Source organism: Phascolarctos cinereus, unplaced genomic scaffold (assembly GCF_003287225.1).
Source record: "Phascolarctos cinereus isolate Bilbo 61053 unplaced genomic scaffold, phaCin_HiC Scaffold_4;HRSCAF=312, whole genome shotgun sequence".
NCBI lineage: Eukaryota > Metazoa > Chordata > Mammalia > Diprotodontia > Phascolarctidae > Phascolarctos > Phascolarctos cinereus.
In genome coordinates, this window is record NW_027555847.1 from 514,446,054 (window position 1) to 514,468,922 (window position 22,869).

The following is a 22,869-nucleotide window of genomic DNA, read 5'->3' on the forward strand; positions in this document are numbered from 1 at the left end:
ATGGTCCTATATAGATTGGGTAGTCATCTGCATAGAATATTTTGCATAAAACATTCAATGCCCAGTCAGCTAATGTGTTCTGTTTCATACACTTTGACTTGTAATGCCTTTTATCAGTCTAAAATTCTAAGCTAGGCAAACACCTTAAAGTTTTGTTCTTATTACTCTGTCTTTTTCTTACTGACAGTGAATTAATCCTATGTAAGAACATTTTGTGGATTTCAAAATTTAGTCCACTTGTAGGACTGGGTAATGATTTGTTTTTACTGTTATTTAATTTTTAAATACCATGTAGCAAGATGGAAAGAAATCTTGGAGTTATGGCTGGGCTGCTCAACTTGGAGGTAGGAAGACCCTAGTTCAAATTCCACTTGACACAAGCCCTTTGGTCCTGAGTAAGCAACTTAATCTCTTTAAACTTGAGTCAAGTGTCGAAGATATAGCAACTGAGTTCATGATCAACTCACAGATTGATTCTTGATGCATGAATATATTTTTCTTATCCAAGATGGTTGTCTGATCTCTAAACATTTAATGTCCTAAAATAGATCGCAGTCTATTATTAAGGTAAAAGAATGTGCCAGAACCAGCTTCAAACCCAAGTCCCCTGACTCCTTACATTCTTTCCCACTCCATGCTGATTCAGTGTTCGTTCTTTTGTCTGCTTTATTGCTATGTTTAATTTCAGGTAACATATTATTTCCGTTAACATAAAAGTTGATTTATAGTTTAAAGAAGTCAGTTGTTTTAAGTTCCATATTGAATATCATAGTATTAAGACAAGAATGTTTTGTTTCTATTTAAATACATGAACCTATCACAATGAATGAGGCTTTGCAAAATATAAAGACTGATATAGTTCTTATTTTGCCAGTCTTAAAAGAAACTAGGAAATTTACATCATCTAGTTAAAAAAAAAGGAAAGGTATGTTTCCAGGATGAACTCAGATAGGAAAACTTAGAACCCTTAAAAGCCGATTGGGCCCACTACATCCTGAAAAGATAGATAACTAAATGCTAATGTAAGAGATTTTAAGGTCATTGACTTTTCGTGTAACCTTAGTGGGTGTCAAATGTGCTCTAGTAATCAAACCAACTTTTCATTTCTTCTGTTAATTGCTACTAATTCATTTTCTTATTTATTCTTATCCTGGCTTCTAAGGTAGTGATAGTTCCTTATAAATTGATAGAAATGTACAATCTCTCTCCCATGAATTATCCCTTCTCCCCCCCCCCACCGCCACCCCCAGTCCCAGTCTATAAATAAACTGGACAAATCTTTTTTTTTTCCATAAGCTTTCACTCATCTGGCTCTCATTTTCAAACCCTGGTCTCATAGGCTTGGATAAACATAAATGTTATTGTCCATACAATTTATACAGTAACAAATAATACAAAGACATAAATGTTTACAGTAGACTGACAATGAAGAAAATTCACAGAGTCATTTCTGTACTCTTCAAAAGCAGGAAAAACAATGGAATATTCTCTGCAACATCAACTCCTTGAATTATAGAAAAGTAATTCAGTTACAATGGTAATTGTCTTCATAATGTCTCTTTACAAAATAATAGTTAAATGCAAGTCACAATGTCTCTTCAAACACAGATTGTGAATTAAGTTTCTCAGGAAAGAAGTTCTGTTCATCCTTTCTCTCAGTTCTCCGGTAGCTTCTCTGTACCAAAACAGCTAACCCACTCCAGAATGAGTTAAAGTGTTACTCTCCAAGATGCTATTCCTCCTTTTTTTTTTTAAACTCCTATTCCTTCTTAAAGACATAGCCCTAATATCCAAGTCTGTGTTGGAGGGAAGAAGGGAAAGTGACTAATATGGAGTTGTACAAGTTGGAAGTTGGGAAGAACTAAAGTCAGTAAGGGGGTAGTTTAAGTTACAAGTGATTTAAGATCCAGGTGAGGTTAAGTGTAGAGCAGCAGTGTAGATAAGTCTAAGACCAGGGGTGGGGAACCTGCAGCCTTGAGGCCACATGTGGCCCTCAAGTGTGGCCCTTTGACTGAATCCAAACTTCACAGAACAAATCCCCTTAATAAAAGGATTTGTTCAGTAAAACTTGGACTCAGTCAAAAGGCCACACCCAAGGACGTAGAAGGCTGCATGTGGCCTTGAAGCCTCAGATTCCCCACCCTGTCTTAAATACAAAGTTTTGAAAGCAGAAATAGTGTTCTTTCTAAAGAAAGGATTGTATGAGACCTGGAAAGGAAAGCAGTATGTGCATAGAATAATAAACGCACTTGTTCTGTAATCTGAGGGCCTAGATTCCAATCCTACCTCTTAAGCATGTGTTGGTGATGTCATTTAACTTCCCTGGGCTTCAGATTCTTCATCTGTTTAAGAAAAAGTCTGTTGTATTTGATGCTTTGAGCTCTAAATCTGCAGTCCTGTGATCCTCTGAGACAATGAGCCAAAGTGGAGGAGAGGGCCATTAGGGGAAAAGGGACAAAGGTGAAGGAAGCAGAACTGCTCTGGTCACTTATATATCTTCACTTGATTTTTTTTCTTTTATGCTTTTTTTTTTTACTATTAAGGAATAACAAACACCACAAAATATTTTTTAATCTAATGCTTTTTAAATATATTACCAGCTTTATTAGTCCTTCCACAAAGGCAACATTATTATTATTGTACCCTTAAAAGGAAATAGGATCTTAGGGAAAATGACAATAAAACTCCCACTTTATCAAAGATTCTTTTCTCTCTTAAACACATGGGAGGGATTATTGAAGCTGCTGTTAGATAAACATTAATTGGATCTTGTACAATGGAAAGAACATTGTTTCAAAGCCCAGCGATACAGGGTGGGGAGTGGTTTGAAATGGCAGAAGGCAGAGATGAAAGAATGTCCCTGTGGATAGTTAAATGGAATGAAGCATTGCCTGGGAGTCTGGTGAGCTAGAGATAGGAGGTTGAGTCTGTCCTGGGTAAATCCTGAAGTTCAGTGGATTTCTTGGGGTTGGGTGGGATAGATATGCAAGATTTTGGATATAGTGATTGACATTTATAGTTCTCTGTTTGGGGATTTGATTTTCATACTAAGTTTGTACTTATTTGTTTAATTGTCTGGGACTTCTTTAAACTTCTGGAGAAGTGTTTATAGTAAAGTAAATAAGACTGTAATGGACAGTGATTATTTTACCCAAATTCTGCCAAGGTGGACATATACTCAGCAATCAACTATTGTATGCTTATTGGGCCTGTTCTGTAAATGATTCTAGATGGAAAAGAAACCAATTTTTTCAGCCATGTAATTGTTTTTAATCAATCCACAGTTGTTCTCTGCATTGATTGAATGCACACCTTGTGTATAAGTGACACTGAGAACAAAGTCTGTGTGTGTGTGTGTGTGTGTGTGTGTGTGTGTGTGTGTGTGTGTGATTCCACTTGGACTGATTAACAGAACTAACAGTTTGAGAAATGCTTTCCTAAGTTGCAACCAGTTCTTTTATAACTCAACATATGCTTTCCTAAAAATCACCTCTATGCAAAATTGAGTAATAAAAACCACAGGGCATAAGGGAGAAGAATAGAGTGACACACACACACACACCGCAAATAAAAGGGAATTTTTTAAAAAAAGGTAGCACAGTTTTATACATGTTAAATGGTTAAGAAATACATAATTGTATGTAAATACTGATGACACTTGCCTTTGGGCCACTGCTCAGCCTGAACTCTGGTTCCCAGAGCAGGGCTGCAGCCATAGAAAAGTCATAGAATGGATGCCAACCAGCCCTCATCCACCCACAGCTCTTACTGCACCAGAAAATGTACAATAAATGTGACACTTTACCCTGAAAAAGAGCTGACTTCTGTGTGTAGAAATGGGCCCTGAATTCGATTCCTTGGGAAACCCCCACACTTAGCCCGTTGGGTGTGGTTTGAAGCAGGGCTCTCTCTACTCATTCTTCCTCCCTTTGCCTTAGTAGCTCTCACTTCATCCCAGGTTAAAGAAGATGATCACTCCTCAACCCCCAACCACCAGCAAGCACAGAAGTTTAAGTCAGGCATCTCCTTTTCCCAGAGGCCCAGGGTATACTGGTGACTTCTCTGCTGCTTTTCCCCTAGTCCATCTTTTGAGGTCATCCTCTGACTGGGACAGAATGGTGGGGAAACAGTTGCAACTTGTGAGTTATTGTGAAGTGGTACAGCTTTTTGGGTCTCCCTGTCTCTTGAAGATGAAATGACACATAAGCAAATAATATGTTCTAATTATCCTCAGACTGTTTCCTAATGCATAGATTGCATTGGAATAAATTCAAGTTTTCAAATCAAGCATTACTAAAACCAACTGTATATAGCTTACATAAGAATTTTTTTAACTCGCTTTTAAAAAGTTATATATGGGCCTTTTGTTATTACACCAAGTCATTTCCATATGAATCCTATCCCCTACCTCACCCTTGTATAAAAGGAAAGTAGTTCAGCCATAATAACTTAAAAATTGATTTCATCTGACAATTTTATGCTGCACTCTGCCCTATAGTCCCCACCTGCCTGCTAAGAGGTGGAATGAATGTTTCATTATCTATTCTCCAGCAATTGTAATTAGTCATTACTGTTACTCAGAATTTGGCTTCCCTTTAATGATTTTTTTCTTTAACACTATTAGCAAAATAATTATATTGTTTTCCTGGGTTTACTTTGCTTACTTACTGAATCACTATACGTGTCTGTATGTATGTGCGTATTATATATTTTCTCATTTTTCTGCATCTTTTGTCATTTCTTATTGAACATGATATTTCATTACATCCATGCACCACAGTTTATTCAGCAATGGATGCTCACTTTGTTTAAGATGTAAAAAACATCCTATATTCCTATAATTCAAGTGGAATTATCATTTCTATAACAAAAACACACATTTATGGGTTATAAATTGTTATGACCCTTACTACTTTAATAGTAAATACAGCTGAATTGATGTTCTGTATGTCCTTCCATTTTTAGTTTAATAATCTGATTTGCTTTTCAGATTCAAAAGATATTCTAACACAACCTTAAATTAATGACTATACCTGCAGAAACAGAATATCCTTGAACACAGAGGGCTTAAAAAATCACTTTCAAAGAGAACTAGTACTCTACCACGTAGTAAATCTTTAAAAAGAAATATTTAGTTCCATGAATATCATATTGTCATGTCAAAAGACCATGAAATGGATCTTCATTAGTAACAAAAGTACAGCATTCATTGTAATTTTCAAGCAGAATTGAGGTCAAGATTTAATGGTCATACAGTTATTTTACGTCCTAGAATGTAGAGATCATGGAGGCCAGTCCGTCTATTTATCTGTCAGTCTGGAAAGATGATATGAGGACAGATTATGAAGGGCTTTAAAACTCCAAAGAGGAGTTCATATTTTATTTAGGATGCAATGCCAGTGAAGCTCCTCGATCAGAGGAGTAAAATGGTTAGGCCTGGGCTGTAAGGATAAATATGTGGCTACTATTTGGAGGATGGACTAATCAGTGAGAGAAGAGAAACCAGTTAGGAAGTTACTGCAGAAGGCCAGGCCAGAGGTTACAGGAGCCTGAACTTGGGGTGGTTGTGGTATGGATAGAGAGAAGGGAGTAGATGTAAAAGAAATTAGGAAGGAAGATGGTTTTAGGGGATTTCTGTTTGGGACCTGTTGATTTTGAAATACCTGTGGTTCATGCATGTGATATCTAGCAGGCAGCTGGAAATGCGGAAGTGCAGCTAAGGAGAGAGCTGAGGACTGGATGTGTAGTTTTGGTTGTTATCAGCAGGGTTAACTGGCAAGAAGCCCTCACTAGCCAGGCTATGGTGTACTGGTCAGTGACTACATAAGGTAAAGCATGGTCTGGGCATCTGGGCTAGTAGAAACCTTGAGAACTAATGAGATCACTAAGAGAGAATGTATGGAGAGAGAAGAGGGGCTGGGTATGAGATGTGTATTCATCCATTTGGCATACCCAAAGAATATATTAGGATCTGTCAAGGCTTGGAGGTGTGGGTGTGGGTGTGTAGAGGAAGGGGAATAGGCAGTAGCTCAGCCCTGCCACCCATAGAGATTTCAGTACCACTGTCCATCCAGTTCCTTTGTTTCATTAGGATGAAATGAGCAGATCCTCTCTCTTCTAACACCTTTGGGAAGGCTGTCTATAGTAGATGCCTCTACTTCCTTTCCTCTCTTTCTCCCCTTAACTCTGCAATCTGCCTTCCAACCTCCTCATTTAACCTGAACTGCTTTCTCCAAAGGTAGCAATGATCTCTTAATTGCCGAATCTAATGTCCTTTTCTTAATCCTTATCCTTCTTGATCCTTCTGTAGCCTTTGTTTCTACAGATCACTCTCTTCTTGATACTCTTCTCTCTAGGTTTTTGAAGCACTACTCTCCTCGTTCTCTTCCTGCCTATCTTCTCAGTGCAGGTTCTCCTCCTACACTTCTTCTCAGTCTTATTTGCTGGATATTTACCTGGGTTATGCCTGCTGGCTGGAGTATCCCACAGGGCTCTATCTTGGGCCCTCTTCTCTTCTTCCTATGTACCATTTCACTTAATGATCTCATCATCTCCCTTGGATTCAGTTAGGCCAATGGCCTAACCTCTTTCTAATACCTCCAGACTCTAATCTACAACTCCCTGTTGATTATTTCAAACCAGATGTCCCACAGACATCTTAAACTCAACATGTCCAAAACTAAATCCTGTATGTTATCCACCAAGCCCTTTCCTCTTCCTAACTTCTCTATTATTGTTAAAGGGTACCACTATCCTTCCAATCACCCAGACTTATACAACCTAGTTGTCATCTCTCTAATCCCTCATATCTAGTATGTTGTCAAATCCTGTCATTTTTTCATTTGTAACATCTCACAAATACAGCCCTTTCTGTCCTCATGCATTGCCGCCATCCTGGTGCAGGCCCTCATCACCCACACCTAGACTATTGTAATTCTCTCTGCTGGTTGATCTGTCTCTCCCCACTCCAGTCTGTCCTCCACTTAACTGTCAAATTGATCTTACTGAAGGGCAGATCTGACCATGTCACCTCCCCTGTTCAATAAACTCTACTGGCTTCATCTTCCATGTTCAAATATAAAATCCTCTGTTTGGTGTTGAAAGCCCTTCATAACTTCCTACCTTTTAGTCTGCCTATACCGTACACACACACACACACACACACACACACACACACACACTCACACACCACACGTATACTCTTCAATTTATTGATACTGGCATTCTTGCTCTTCCTCAAACAAGACACTCCACCTCCCAACTCCAATTGGCTGTCCCTTATGCCTGGAATGCCCTCCTTCTTCTTCTCTGACTCTTGGCTTCCTTCAGGGCCCAGCTAAAATCTCTCCTGTAGTAATCCTTTCCCAGCTTATTTGAGGCTTGCTCCTTTTGCCTTGCTCCTATTGCCTTTCCTCTGTTGATTATTTTCAATTTATTCTGTATATATCTTGTTTGAACATAGTTGTTCATATGTTGTCTCCCCCATTATATTGTGAGCTCAAGAACAAGAACTCTTTTACCTTTTTTTCTAGCCTTTTAACTTAGCATAGTGCCTAGCACAGAGTAGGTACTTAGTACATGTTTATTGACTGACTTCTTAGTCTAGAGTTATTCAATCCTACTCCACCCCTATCTGGTTTGGAGAGGAGGCAGAAGATAATTTCTGGCATCCGAAGTTGGATCTCTCAGTGCATTTTACTTCATTTTGCATATTGATTAGATTCTCTACTCTTATACTTAAATTTGCTATACTTACTATGTTTACTGTATTACTTTGCTTCTGACCCATTTAGGGTAATACACCATCATACAGACCTAACTGTTTTTTTATATTATTTTTAGAGGCAAGTGCTTTCTAATTTCCCAAAAGTAACTTACATACTAACTCTCTTTGAATAGAGATAATAATTGAATCCATGTGAAGCAATGAGGTCACCAAGTATGATAGTATTTAGAGAGAAGAGAAAGAGGACCCAAGACAGAGCCTTGAGGGACACCCACAATTAGCAGGCATCAGCTGGATGAAGATCCAGCAAAGGAGACTGGGAAGGAATGGTCAGACAGGTAGGAAGAGAACCAGGAAAGAGCAGTGTCACAAAAATCTAGAGAGAAGAGAGTATCAAGGAGAAGAGGGTGATGAACAATTTCAGAGGCTGCAAAGAAGTCGGAAAGGATGAGGATTGAGAAAAGTCCTTTAGATTTGGCAATTCAGAAATCATTGGTGATTTTAGAGAGAGCAGTTTTTGAATGACATGTTCTAAAGCCAGGCAGCTGAGAGTGTAGAGGAGGAGAAATGTACCGATTAGAGATGGCTCCCTTATGGACTTTAGCCACTGAAAGAAGGAGAGATATAGCTGGTAGGTATGGGCAGATCAAGTGAAGGATTTTTTTAAAAAGGATAAGAGAGACATGGGAGTGTTTGTAGCAATAGGGAAGCAGCCAGTAGATGGGGAGAGGTTGACGATTAGTGAGAGAGTGGAGATAACAGAGGGGAAAATCTTCTGAAAAAGGCAGGATGGAATTAAGTATCCCTTGTGTATGTTAGAGAGGTTCGCCTTGGGAAGGAAAAAGGCCATGTCTTTATATGAGACAGGGTTGGAGTAGATAGTGAAGAAAGATATTTGTGTGATATGAGTTGAGGAGGAAAGAAGAAGCTCTTGGAGAATGGCCTCAATTTTTTCATCCAAGTATGAGGCAGGGTTCTCACCTGAGAGTATAGTGAATGTGGTGGTGTGCCTTGGAAAGCCTTTTTCCTTCCCAAGGCGAACCTCTCTAACATACACAAGGGATGAAAAGGTTGGAATGGCACTCTGGTGAGTGAGAAAATGACTTGATTAGGGAAGTGTAAAAGTACTGCTTTGCTGCATTGAGGGCCTAGTTGGAATTATGTAAGCCACAGTTGTGGTGGATCCAGTCAGCACAGTTTCATAATCTTTTCCAGCTTCATTCAGTAGCATAAAGGAAAGCAAAGGCAGCAGACAGTGGGAATAATCCATGGTCATGGTTTGGGTTAGGCAAGACGTGATGGATGATAAGATAAGGAAGCACAGGACGTGAGAGTAGAGGATAGTGTAGAATTTAATTGATTCACCAGGGGGTTAAGATAGTGAAAGGGAGAAGTAGTGTAGGTAATACAGTGATGATAGCCTGGGAAAGAATTGAAGAAGAGAGCATTGGTGGGAGGATGGTGAGGATGAAGGCTAGGAATGAGGGTTGTAGGTACTGAATGATTATGATCACATAAAGGAATTTTGTAACTCATGAACATGAAAACAGAACACTTGTGGGTGTTGGCAAGACCATCTCTTTTTGTAGCTGAGGTAGAGTTTTAGGAGTAGGTTATGGGAATTCAGTAGATTGAGGAGCTGCAACTCTAGGTTATTTGGAAGAGTATCATATTAGAGTTCCCTAGTATTGAGGGTGGAAGTTGGGGTGAAAAGAGCCTGAAGCAAGCATTAAAGAAGGAAGGAGAATGTCTTGAGAGTCAGTAGATAATAGATAGCAGGTTTTAAAAAATTAAAATGGTTAGAAAAATGGAGTTTAGTCAGGTTTGGTGACACATGTGTATAATCCTTGCTGCCAGAGATGTTGGTTGATTGTTCAACAAGTTTGGGTATTCTGAGCTACAGTAGAGCTAAAACCTATTGAGTATCCAAACTGAACACAGCATTGGTGCAGTGAACCCTAGGACGAGAAGGCTAACAGGCTATCTCAGGAGAGGCAAAACCGCTCAGGTTAGGAAAATGAGCCAGTTAAAACTTCTAGGCCTCCTGTCAATGTTGAGATCAGGTCTGTAAGTGGCCATTGAACTTCTTGCCTGAGTGAGAGGAAGGCCAGTTTCAAAAAAAAGAAAAGAAAAATAGAGTTTGAAAGAATTTTGGAAAACATTCTTTTAGGACAATCCTTTTTATAATATAGTTTTACTTTTTAAATTGCATACTTATTTCATAAATATTATATATTTGAGTCTAAACTATAGGGGTTAATTTTTAAATATCTCAAAATTTAAGCTTAACTATGTTTTAAGAGTTTTTTTCACATAAAACCATTTAATTGGAACTGATAAATCTTTTTTTCCTTCTCATTTAACAAACTAGGATGATGAAATTAGTGAACTTAATATGCATTGAGCCAAATTCATCCCGGGGCTGTTACTCCATTAGACAGTGAGTTGTATGTACCCTTAGGGAGGAAAAGTCCTTTCTTTAGGCTTCTAAAGCAATGTTTCTCAACCTTTTTTTTTTGTTTGTTTAGACATTCCTTTGAACTTGTCTCGACACATCAGGTGAACTTTCTTTCCTTTTCTATAGCCATCTATCAGTTTATAACCTCTGTCTTGAACATTTTACATATACATAAACAGAATCAGAATCTCAGAATTGGATGGGATTTCAGAGTCCATCCCTGTACCTTAATAAGACTTCATTCTGCAAATAATCATCTAGGCTTTATCTGAAAATCTTAGTAAGATACAATGATGAGCATATCAACTTTGGACAGTTATAATTTTTGGAAAGCTTTGTTTAATAACAAGCCCAGCCCCTTTGACACCTACCCATTTTCCTTCATTATGCATTCTGGGAACAAGTAGAATAAGTCTTTACCCTTTTTCATAAAGTATAGCTTTTGAAGACAGTTGTCATGTGTTCCTCCTAAGTATTTTCTTCTTAAAGCTAAATAAATGTCCTCATTTCCTTTGGAAAGCCATACGTTGAGGCCTTTCATCATTCTGGTATCCTTTCTCTGTATTCTCTCCAGCTTATAAATGTCCTTCCTAAAAGGTACCATCCAGAACTGAGCACAGTACTTTTCATGTGATGGAACCAGGGCTATGACTCTCTGCTCATGCACACTCTTTCTTTCTGAATTCAGCCCAAGGTTGCATCCGCTTTCTTGGCTACCAATGTCACATTAAGGAGGATACATATGGCACATGCAGTCCAGTAAACACCTAGGTCTTTTTTCAGATAAACTGCCCAGCCACTTCATCTTATATTTGAGAAGTTGATTTAAAAAAAAAAAAGCAAACTAAAGTAAAATGACTACATTTATTCCTACTAATCCCCCCCCCAGAAGATGTCCATTGTTAGAAAAAAAAATTAGCAAAAGGAAATGAGGAGCCCCAGGATGTTAAAACAGACAGATGATTCTCCAAAATGGCTTAACAGACACACTCCATACTTGAGAGTAGTGTCAGTATGTCAAGTATCTCATACTACTGGCCTAGGATCAGAGATCACATGATTTTGCCAAAGTTACAGAGCTAATAAGGTTTAGAGTTTTGAACGTAGCTCTTGCTGACTCCCAAGTCCCAGTATTTTCTCTGCTTGGTTACATTGCTTCTGATGAGGTTTAACATTTCCAAGGCAAGTTATTTGGAATTTAGAATTTCCCAGTAACAACAATGGCTGGAACATAGCACTGTGGCTAGATTTTTGCTTCTTCCTAGCAGTGTGGTGATGGGAAAGCCATTTAACTTTTCTGAGCCTCAGTTTCTTCATTTGTAAAATAGCTTATAATCCCTCTAGAACTGACCCTACAGCACTGTTGTGAGGCTCAGATAAGGTAATGCATAGTCCCTGCTGCCAGACTTCCAGGATACTGGAGATGAGCATTTCTCCTATAGAAGGAGCCCCTAACTCACATATACCTGACTTTTATATGTACTTTACATATGAACAAAAACTCCATAAATCACATACTTCAATTTTAGCACTTTCCTGAATCTGGGATAAGGGGAAACTCCAGTCCTGTAAATGTTGTTATCCTGTCCTTAGCTCCTTCTCACTGGTATCAGAGTTTCACCTCATCTATTCCCCATTCTAGATTTCTCAAGATCCCTAAAGTCTTTTATACATACCCCTCTTTCTTCTTCCTGGTCATACCATTCCAGCTTCTCACCCTTTCCACTGTAGAAATACTCTCACACTTGAGAGCTATAGTGTAAGAGAGACATATGTCTCTGGCATCTGTTGGAGCTCAGGAAGTCATTGTTGTAAATAGTGGTTAGCTTCTATTTGTACAGAATTACATTTCAAGCATCATATTATTCACTGACCTGGAAAGCTAACCTGTATTTATAACATAGCTTTTAATGAGGAAATGCTTTCTAAGTTCTGGTTAACTTTCCTTGCAACCATAGAAATTGGGGGACATCTGTAATTCACTTTGATGGTACTATTTCCTGGTAGCCAAAAAACAGCTGAGTTACTCGAAGTATATAACTTACTGCATACACAGTGACTTATGTGCTAGGAAGTAATGCCTTATTTATAAAGCAAGAATTCTTTTCTAAATTCTGCCCAAAGTCCTAGCCACACTAAGTGAAATGATAAAGAGGCTAAGGTGATATTTCCCTGTGCTTTTTAATGAGTGCAATTTTTTTTAAATTTAAATTTCTTTTGTATTTAGTCCAAGGCTGTTAAAATCACTAAAAATGTCTTACCGCTACAGTGTTACCCTACATGATTTTGCCTTTAGCACCATCATTTCCAAATACTATTACCTTAGTATCATACTTTTTTTTAGTTACCTCTGTGTGAAGGGCAGTGTAGTATAGTGGATAAAAAGCTGGCCTTGGAGCCAGGAAGACCTGAGTCCAAGACTACCGTATATTGACCATGTAACTCTGGGCAAGTCACTTAATATCCCAGCACTCTGAGCTACTGAGACTATAAGTTGCAGAGAAGATGCATACCTACTTTGTTAAAGGGAGTTCCTCTCTGAGAGAGAGGGAGGGAATGTGCCAGGCACTGTGCTAAGTGCTTTACAAATATCTCATTTGATCCTCACAACAACCCTGGGAGGTAGGTGCTATTATTGATCCCCATTTTATAGTTGAGGAGACTAAGGCAGAAAGGGGTAAAGATAACACAGCTATTGAGTATCTTAGGCTGGATTTGAATTCAGGTCTTCCTGACTTCAGGTCCAGTACTCTATCCATTGTACCACATAGCTCCACCAGGTGCTCTCTATACCAATAAAGACTGGTCCCTGTCTATCTATAAGATTATTTATAAGGAACTTCAATTTACCTGATACTGTAATTTCAAAGAACCAGTTAACATTAGGTGGGGGCAAATGCCTCTAGTGTGTTCCTTGAGGGGAAATATTTTCATGAGTTAATAATATTAGTCCATAATATATTTCATAAGACTATAACTTTATTAATTAAGGTATATGTGTATGTATATATACATATAATATGTATATATATAATATGTATTTTTCAATAAAGCAGCATCTTTGTTACTAGGAAGTAATGTCATTTAGACCAATAAATGCTGAATAATTCATAAGATATCAAGCATGGTGAACTATACAACTGTATTTTGTACAACAGTTGGAAAACAAATTAGGTTTATAGGCCAGTAGCATTCCTCTGCCTCTTTTTAATGGCTTATGGTGATGTGACTATTGGACTTTTATATTTCCACTCTGAATAGGAATATACATGTAAAATAGAGAAATATGATATTTTTATTATTTTTTATTTTCATTGTTTTGACTTCTTATTGTTCCTCTTTACTCTGTTTTATTCATAGGTGTTGATTTTAAAATCAAAACAGTAGAGTTAAGGGGAAAGAAAATTAGATTACAAATCTGGTAAGTAAAACAGTATGCACCTATGCATCCAGCAATGTGTTTGTCTGTGTGTGTGTGTGTGTGTGTGTGTTTTTTAACATGGATCCATATGCTTGTCTAATAAAATTAACTGTTCCTAAGCTGGTTTTCTGTATTTCCATTTTCTTTCTCTTACCTCATTTCAAAACTTGTTGAACTTAGATCACTTCTTACTTCCTCAGAAGTATAAGAAGCGATAACTTAATTGCACCTTGAAAGTGGCCAAGCATATTTAAACATGAGAATATAGGGAACAAGCAGAGACAGTAGGGATATAACACTGTAGTGGGAAAGGCACTGGACTCAGGAGTCAGGGGGCAGTCCTTTTAGTTATGATTCTGTTTAGTAATTAATCATGTGACTCAAGGCAATATTTGACTCAGTGAGCCTCGGTTTCTTTATTTAACAGAATTCTGTTAAATACTTTTAAACTGTAAAATGTCATGCAAATTAAGGAGTTATTATCATTAGAAAACAAGACTTAACCTTTTGGGAAAAAAAATAATTTAGTCACATAAGACAGTGTTCACCAATTTTGCCATTCCTTACAAATAAGGCATTTTAGGAAGGTAAAAACTACTATGATAAAGAGGTAGTGTTTGTTAGTTCCTTATTTTATGTCTTTGACATGCATAATAAAAATGTCATCAGTAAAATAGTTCAAATGTTAATCTTCAAAATGTTATTTGTATTTATGAAATTTTGTAACAGTATCTAAAGGAAATCCCAATATTCAAAACCATATCAGGTCAATTAAAAAGAAAAGGAAAATTGGCCCTTAGGAAAGTAGAAGCACTTTTGAATAATATAGCATGAGTGTTTTTCAGTGAGTCATGTAAGTAACCCTTCTAACCATAATTTTGATGTTGCTTCATTGTATTTAAAATCCCATTTATACAGATTGGATGGCTAGAATCCAGTCTCAGGAAAGCCTTTTACTCTTCAGCTTTAATACTGTATTCTTTGATAGTATTTTAGTATAACTTAAATTACAACTATAATGAAAGAATAAACTGTCTCTCTTGTAAAAGCTACCTTTTAAGCTACTAGCTAGCTTTTCTTTAACTGTTAACATTGCTTAATGCACAGATGGCATTAGAAACTACATCTAGTGCTAAAAGTTTTGTGGAAAAGGAAATGAAATCTAGTGGTGGTTTTAAAATGACACCATTGAGATTTTCTGTTATGCCATTTTGTTTTTAATGACATAGATGCAGTATACTCAGCTTACTAACTCCTCTTGGCAGGTCAACCTCAACTCTGTTTGTCACACCATGTGTTTGTTTGCTTCCATCTGCGTTAATTGCTGCTTCATCTTTGGCATCACCGGTCACCTAATGCTTGAATGTTAGTGGCATGTCTTCATTCTTCATCTGTGTCCCTGTTTGGGACATAGCTACAGCAGAACCAACATTGCTTGTCAGTGGCCTCCTGGAGTTGTCTGAGGTAATATCTTTTTTTTTTTAAGTCATTTGTAGCTCACTTTAGTTTTTGCTTTTTAATTATGAAACCTCAGGTTTTTGTTTAAAATATTTTATGGAATTAGGCCATGTCTAAAAAGGCAACAAATTTTGATTTGTAAGTCATGACCCATGGTTCTTGCTCTTCGGATGCAAACATGGAGAAATAGACTTGATATTTTAAAAAATTATTTTTACTTATTGTTCTTGGACTGAATAGGTGGAAAAGCCATAAGGAAAGTCATAGGACTTAATGTTTCACTCTTTTGCAATTAAAGCCATGTATGTTTTTGTTTGTTTTGTTTCAAACAATTGATATACCACCTCATGCTATTGTAATTTTTTTGCATCATGGACATTTTTTACTCTGACTTCAAGGGCATGTTGATGTCACAGTCAGAACCAAGTGCTAGAAATGTAGTTTGAAAGCAGTACAGGTACAGCAGTCAGATGGTGGTCTCTCCCAGTCATTCTCCCTCCTGTCTTTCTCAGGAAATTCAGTATCTGATTCACAGACTTCCCTCTCCCCTTAGTTTCTGCCTTCATGCCTGGGGTCTTCAGTATGTGTGTTGATGGTCCCTTGTATAGCAGCTTATTCTTTCAGTACATTGATCTCTTCAGTTCCTATGACCTCCATCTTAACAACAACAGCAATAATGATAGTAATGATGATAAGAGCATTTATTTTGAACTTCAGTGTTTTCAAAGCATTTTGCACAACAGCCGTGGGAGGCAGGTGCTATTATTATCCCCGTTTTATAGATGAGGAAACTAAGACAGACACAAAGTCTTAAGTGACCTGCCCAGGGTCATTAATGGTAACTGTTTGAACCCAAGTCTTCCTCACTCCAGGTGAGCTTTTTATTCACCTCTCTCTTCATTTCCCCTCATACACACAGGAATAGTCATGCCCTTGATCTCACCATCACCCATAACTATTATACTGCGTGATCCTGAACTCCAGACTTGCTGTTTGTCATGACAGCTTCCTGTTCGTCTATCTCTACCTCTGTCTCATACTCCCAAAACCTTTTCTTTATCTTCACTGTGACCTCTAGTCCTTCTACCCATCTCTTTTCTTAAGCCCTGGACTGTCTGGCTTCCACCTACCTTTAAAAAAATCCTCAATCATTCAAAGCCCATCATAACCTGACCCCTTCCTACCCTTCTTTTTTATACCTCACTCACTCCCTCCCCTCCTCCACCATGTAATCTACAATTCAGTGACAGTAGCCATTTTCTCTGGAAGTTCTCCATGCCTGGAGTTCTCTCCCTTCTCATCTACACCACTTTGCTTCTCTGACTTCCTTCAATCCCCACTAAAATTCCACCTTCTACAAGATCCCCCGAATGCTTGTGCCTTCCCTCTGTTGATTATCTCCGATTTGTCCTTTGTATCTCTTGTTTATACATAGTTGGTTTTATGTTATCTCCCCCATTAGACTGTGAGCTCCTGGAGAAGAGGGACTGTCCTTTGCCTTTGTTTGTATTCCATAGCTTAGTCCTGTGCCTAGCACAGAGTAGGTACTTAGTAAATGCTTGTTGACTGACTGCCTTTCCAGTCTTATTTCATACCACTCCCCAGCAGGTACTCTGTGTTCCAGGGAGGCTGGTCTATAGACCACGTCCTCTGCCTTTGCTTAGGCTGATCCCCATTTCTGACATGCACTCCTTCCTCATCTCTGCCTCCCAGAATTCTGAGCTCCTTTCAAAGTACAGCTTGTTACCTACACAAAGCTTGTTGTGACTTCTACCTCTTTCCCCTTGCCTTGAACCCCCAGTTTTTAGTATTTGTTCCATTTTGAAATTGCTTTGATCACATACTTAGTGGTAGCTAGGGGGTGCAGTGGATAGAGTGGCAGCGTGGAGTCAAGAAAATGAGTCTTCCTGAGTTCAAATCCAGTCTCAGACACTTATTAGCTCTGTGACCCTATCACTTAATCCTATTTGCCTCAGTTTCCTCATCTGTAACATGAGCTAGAGAAGGAAATGGCAAACCAATCCAGTGTCTTTGCCAAGAAAACCCCAAATGGAGTCATGAAGAGTCAGACATGACTAAAACAAGTGAACAACATACTTAGTATTTACTTGTGTATATGTTTTATTATGCCTGGTATAATATAAGCTCTTTGAGGACAAAGACTCTTGTTCTTTTTTCGTATTGTGAACATTTAGGTTATTACTGTATACATAGTAGGCGGTTAATAAAATGCTTATTAAGTTGAATTCTGGTTCCCTGGTAGGAATAGCTTTCTTCTGTAATCTAGTATTGGGTATTTTGTTTTACTAGAGAAATAGCTCAACAACCAGTGTTTTCTGAAGATCTGGAGTTAGAGCAACCTGATGCACAGCTGCTTTTCAGTTCCTTCAAATGCTTACAAGCAGCGAAAGGCCCAGGGATATGCACTGAAGTAATTTTTATTTTGAGATTAATCAATCTCACATTCCTTAATTCCATGTTTTATACATAATATATATACATATATAATCAGAAAAAGAACTTTCTCCGTCATGTCTCATATACTTTGATATATATTGCTGTGTGTGTGTATGTATATATTATATATATACATACATATAAATATATATTATATAAACATACATATATATACATACATATATTTTTAAAATTTTTACATGTATTCAAGAATTTTACCTAAGCATGAAAAGTTAAAGTCATTTGATCTAACAGTGTCAGGACTTAATGCTTCTTTGAGTATATGTCTAAAATTATATACTGGGAATTATAAAAGGTGAATTAGTGCCAAGGAATTGAAACAGGCTTAGAGAAGTTATAGACATTAGCCTTATTTCCTGATTTTCACGCCATATGTGGTAGCAGAGAATCTTATGTATAAAGGAAAAATTCAAGAAAAGATTTTGAAATAAGAAAACATTTTATCATTACAAATATTTTTATTAATATAAAGTAGTCTTCCATGAGAAGATGCTTCATCAAGCATTCAGGGTAGAACACAGTAAAAGATGAACTATAAAGCATGAACTTAGGTGAGAAGAGAATTGTCAATTCTTTCCTGACTGATTTTTATTACAGAAAATTAATATTATTTAAACATTGATGTGTATATGCAAAAACAGCCCCAAAAATGTGAGTTCATCTTTTTGGTTTTTAATTTTTTAACATCCTGTAGTGTGGGTTTTCTTGACCTTTTTTGTGTCATGGACCTCTTTGCAGCTTGATGAAGTCTGTGGACCCCTTCTCAGAATAATGTTTTTAAATACATAAAATAAAATATATAGGATTACAAAGGAAAGCAGTTATGTTGAAATAAAGATGTAATTGTTTTTCTCATTGAAATTCATAGACCCCCTGAAATCTATCCATAAATTCCTTGGAGGTCTGCAGACCCTAGGTCAAGAACTCCCCCTTTGGTGAGAAGATCACTGAAATGGTTGGAAGTTCTATGTTCAAATCCTGACTCTGTCATTGAGTAGCATTATGACCTTAAGTCACTTCATCTCTCTGGGTCTCAGGTATCTCATCTGCAAAATGAAGGTCTTGGGCTAAATTATCTCTATTATCCCTTTTGAGCTTAGAAACTATGAATCTATTACTATATTCTATGAATATAATGAATAAGATAAATTATATTCTACAAATAGTGAATAAGGTGCTTTGTAGTAAAGTAAGCTGAGTTCTTTGACATGTATGTTAACTCAGGCCACTAGGTTACCAAATAAAATTAATAGAGATTTACAACAGATACTTCACTTCTATTAAAGAATTGATATCTCTTATGTTAGTAGTAATTAGTAGGATATTCAGATCCAAGATGTAGAAGATTAGTTTATTGCACTTAAGTTTCCTAAGTCCCTTTGAAGTCCATTGATATATGTCTGACATTAGTCCTTCCCTTCCTGGGGTCTCCCCACCATATCAACATGTGTCATCTCTCAACTCTAGAACACAGCTAGAACTTCTGACTGACCAGCAATGACTTCTCCAGTGTGTGTCAGAATTTGGGCAGTTCCTCATCAGAAATTAAAGTCTATTATAGTTTTAATTAAAACTCACTCCTAGTATCTTTTTTCATATACCAGATGATTTTTACAATACCTGAGTACAGGTATTCCCCAGCTAAGGCATACCTAATTTGCATTTGTTCTACTTCTCACTTTGAGCAGCTAGCACGGCCTTGGAGTCAGGAAGACTCATCTTCCTGAGTTCAAATCCTGCCTCAGACACTTACTAGCTGTGTGACCTTGGGCAGGTGACTTAACCCTGTTTGCTTCAATTCCTCATCTGGAAAATAAGCTGGAGAAGGAGAAGCTAAGAAAACCCCAGATGGGATCACAGAAAGTCAGGCGCAACTGAACAACTTTTCACTTGACTGAAGGATTAACTCAGGGCATAGTTAAGGTTTTCATCCAGTTTGTCTAAGTCAAAAGTATGAATTACAGGATATATTAAAAAGACTGGCTGCTTGGTTTTTTCTTTTAAGTGTATAGTAACTATAACCCTTTCCCTTCCAGTGTAATGGTCCTTCCAGACCACTTTTAATTAATAGATAAGCCTCATTCAAATGAAACAGATTGTTAGTCCTTAAAAGTAGCCTGTTCTCTTAGGACAGAGGTAAGAAGCAGACCTGTGATTTCATTGGTCTAGGAAACCATGATCTACCAATGGCAGGGCAGAAGTGTCTTTGCAACTTAGAGTCTTAGCAAAGTTAATTGCCCAGTGTAGTGAAGTTAAATGACTTGACCAAGGTCAGATAGCCAGTGTGTCAGAGGTGGGACTCTTAGGAAAAGAAAAACAGGGCCATGTAATATTTCTTACCTTGTTAATTTGCTTAGCCAATTTTTTTCCCCCAAAAGTTGCAGTGGTAAATTTCAACCTATAGTATCAGTTTTTTCTTATATTCTTAAACTTGTGTGTGTGTGTGTGTTTTCTTTTTTCCTCATTGCTGTTTTGGGAATAAGGGAAAAAAAACTAATGTCTCCCATGGCACAGTTTCTCTGACAACAAAAGGCTATGTTAGCATACATAATTGAAATCCCTGGTTTAATTTGCCTAACCCACCCAGCCTCTAAACTGCTCAGCTGAGATGGATCAGTATCTTTTCTCTACTCAAAAGCAGGTATGTTAGCATACCTAGTTTTTATTTACATGAACAGATAGCTACAAGGTAACATCGCCAATTTACTTGATCATTGCACACTCATTTATATAAGTAAAAAATTGCTTAATGTTAAGATTTCAAAAAAATAAGATTTGATATGTCAGGCTCACCAACTTGATCATCTTGGGTATTTCCTGACCATTCTTCTGTACATGTCTGCTTCAGAGCAGTGAATCAATAGCTTTAGATTAGAGAAAAGTTTATGATCCTATGGACAAATTTAGGCATTTCTTTCTATAAACTGAGTCATTAGCTGTAGGAGTTGAATGTTACGCCATCATTTTGCATTTTCATAGCAAAAGTCAAAAGGCATTTAAATTAGCATTACTCACTGCAGCACTTCAAATGAGCCCTTACTCTGTTTTTTTAAGGAATTTTAAAATCAGGAAACCTGGATTTCTCGTACCCATTTCAGTTCCTTCATTTGGCAGCAAAGGTATCTACAAAGGACTGCACTAAGGAGGGAAAAAGAGAGAAAATGCACAAGACTTAGCTGTTCAAATGAGATTTATTAAACAATGTTCTATGTAGACACCTGAGGCTTTGGAAATAGAGATGGTGAGAGGCAGGGGACTGGGCAGTGCTGTAGTCTTCCACACCTGCGTTCAGATTGGCAAGGGGATAGGACAGCTCCCAAAATGACTTCCCAACTTCTTAGTTTTATTTCTGACACATGTTAAGGATAACCCTTTCTCCTTATTAGGGATTCCAGAATAGTGACTGGTAGTAATCAAGACATTATCTGTTATCCTTGCTTCCCATCCTGTACTTTGGGATATTTAGAATACTATCACTGATTGAGTAGGATGAAAATTAGAGGATGGTAATGGTCACCCATCTAGTCAAGGTATGCTAACAAGGGGTGTGGGGGGGAAGCTTATCTATGATCCCAGGTGCTGTGGTGCCATTTGGGCCCAGGTGAATGAATGCTTACATATGAAGTTGTAATTGGAAGATCCAGAAGAAACTTCAGTTAGTTTTTGAAGTTAAAGGGGAAAAAAGCCAAGATGCAATTAAAACTACATAGATTTACAGGATAGTAACTGATTATTGTGGGTTATGAGTATTCCCAGGAAGTTCTGCCTCCAGATTGCCTGGCCATTGCCAAGAGGATGGTTATTAGGCTGTTCTTTCAAGTGAAGTTCAAAGTCCCTCTGATTGAGGGGCTGATAACTTTTCCCCTTAGGATTCCACTTCTAAGTCCTAACTCAGACTCCATAGGGCTGAGGGGAATAACCTTCCCATGCACAAAGACCAAGCCAAGGGAAAATAGGTTAAGGATAAACTGTGAACCGCATGAGCATATTCTCTGGAGAGAAAACCATCATTTTACACTCCTGCAACTAAGGACGGGTGACATGCGAAGTTACAGAAATTTTAAAAAGTAAAAGTATCCTCAAAGACCTCCTAAGAAAGGTCATAGAAACCACAATCCAGCCCTTGTTTTGAGAGGCCCTCAAACAACAGCACTGTAAAACTAACAATTGGGTAAGTGGCAGGGACTGTATTTTTAAGAAAACAAAATTAGAAAGGCTGCTGTTGTGATTATGATTGATACTCATTTAGGTATTAGAACAAAAGCCAAGAAAGATGGACAAGATATACTATGATGACACATCAGTTTCAGGAGAGTTGGAATTGCAGCTTGTTTTTATAGTGATTGTGCTATTGATTTGAAGAACTTTGCTTTTTGTGCTTCATCCAATATCTTAAAACAGTTTTTGAAAACCCCAAACAATAAAAAGGAAATTAATAATCAGTCAGCAAGCATTTATGATGTTTGTATTACATGCTGGACATTGGAGATAGAGGGACAAAAATGAAACATTCCTTGTCCTCAGTGAAATTAACATTTGTTTGTAAATACCTGCCTTCCTTGTATGTAATCAAATTACATTGTTTTCATTGCTTATGCTATTATTTTCACATTGCCTCTAAGCTGTGTGTTTGAATTTTTCCATGTATTTTGTGAAAATTTCATTTAAAGTTTTTTTCTTTTTTGCTACTGAGTGGCTGCCTTCTCTCTGAAGTCCTACATTCATGTGTTTCAATGCAATATAGCATCACTATCATTGCTTTTTGTGCCTTTAAGAAGAAAAACCTCACTCTGAACATATTGTTGCTCCTTGTTCATAGGCCATCCCTATTCTAAGTATCCTTCTATAATTAAATGTGCCCTCTTCTCCTTTAGTTGATAGCCCTCTGTCAAGGAAACATCCGTTTTGAGGGTTCTTCTGCTCTTTTTTGTAGACCGTAACTATTAAGAAGAAATGTTACACATGTATTACCTCCCACCACATAGATTTCTGTATATGGAATTTGCACCAAATATAGAGCATCTTGTTTATGAGTTGATGGAATCCTTATGCTGATGTTTGGTATTCTTTCCTAGGGACACAGCAGGTCAGGAAAGATTCAACAGCATTACCTCAGCTTATTACAGAAGTGCCAAGGGAATCATATTAGTGTACGATATTACAAAGAAAGAGACATTTGATGATCTACCAAAATGGATGAAAATGATTGATAAGGTAGGCTTTGCATATTTCTCATGAAATAATATAAATTGATTATATATCTTTGTCCTTTAAAGATGAAAAGTTTTTAAATTGTATATAACCCCCATCCTCCAAAAAAGAAACTCT

The 22,869-nt window shown here is 37.5% G+C and overlaps 1 protein-coding gene across 1 annotated transcript in view; it reads left to right on the forward strand.

The window, feature by feature from the left end:
• RAB12 (RAB12, member RAS oncogene family) overlaps nt 1-22,869 on the forward strand; it is a 44,113-nt gene that overhangs the window by 16,107 nt on the left and 5,137 nt on the right. Inside the window, exons 2-3 of the mRNA XM_020985523.2 lie at nt 13,545-13,605; nt 22,617-22,755. Of these exons, the coding sequence (XP_020841182.2) occupies nt 13,545-13,605; nt 22,617-22,755 (200 nt within the window). The remainder of the gene's footprint in view (nt 1-13,544; nt 13,606-22,616; nt 22,756-22,869) is intronic.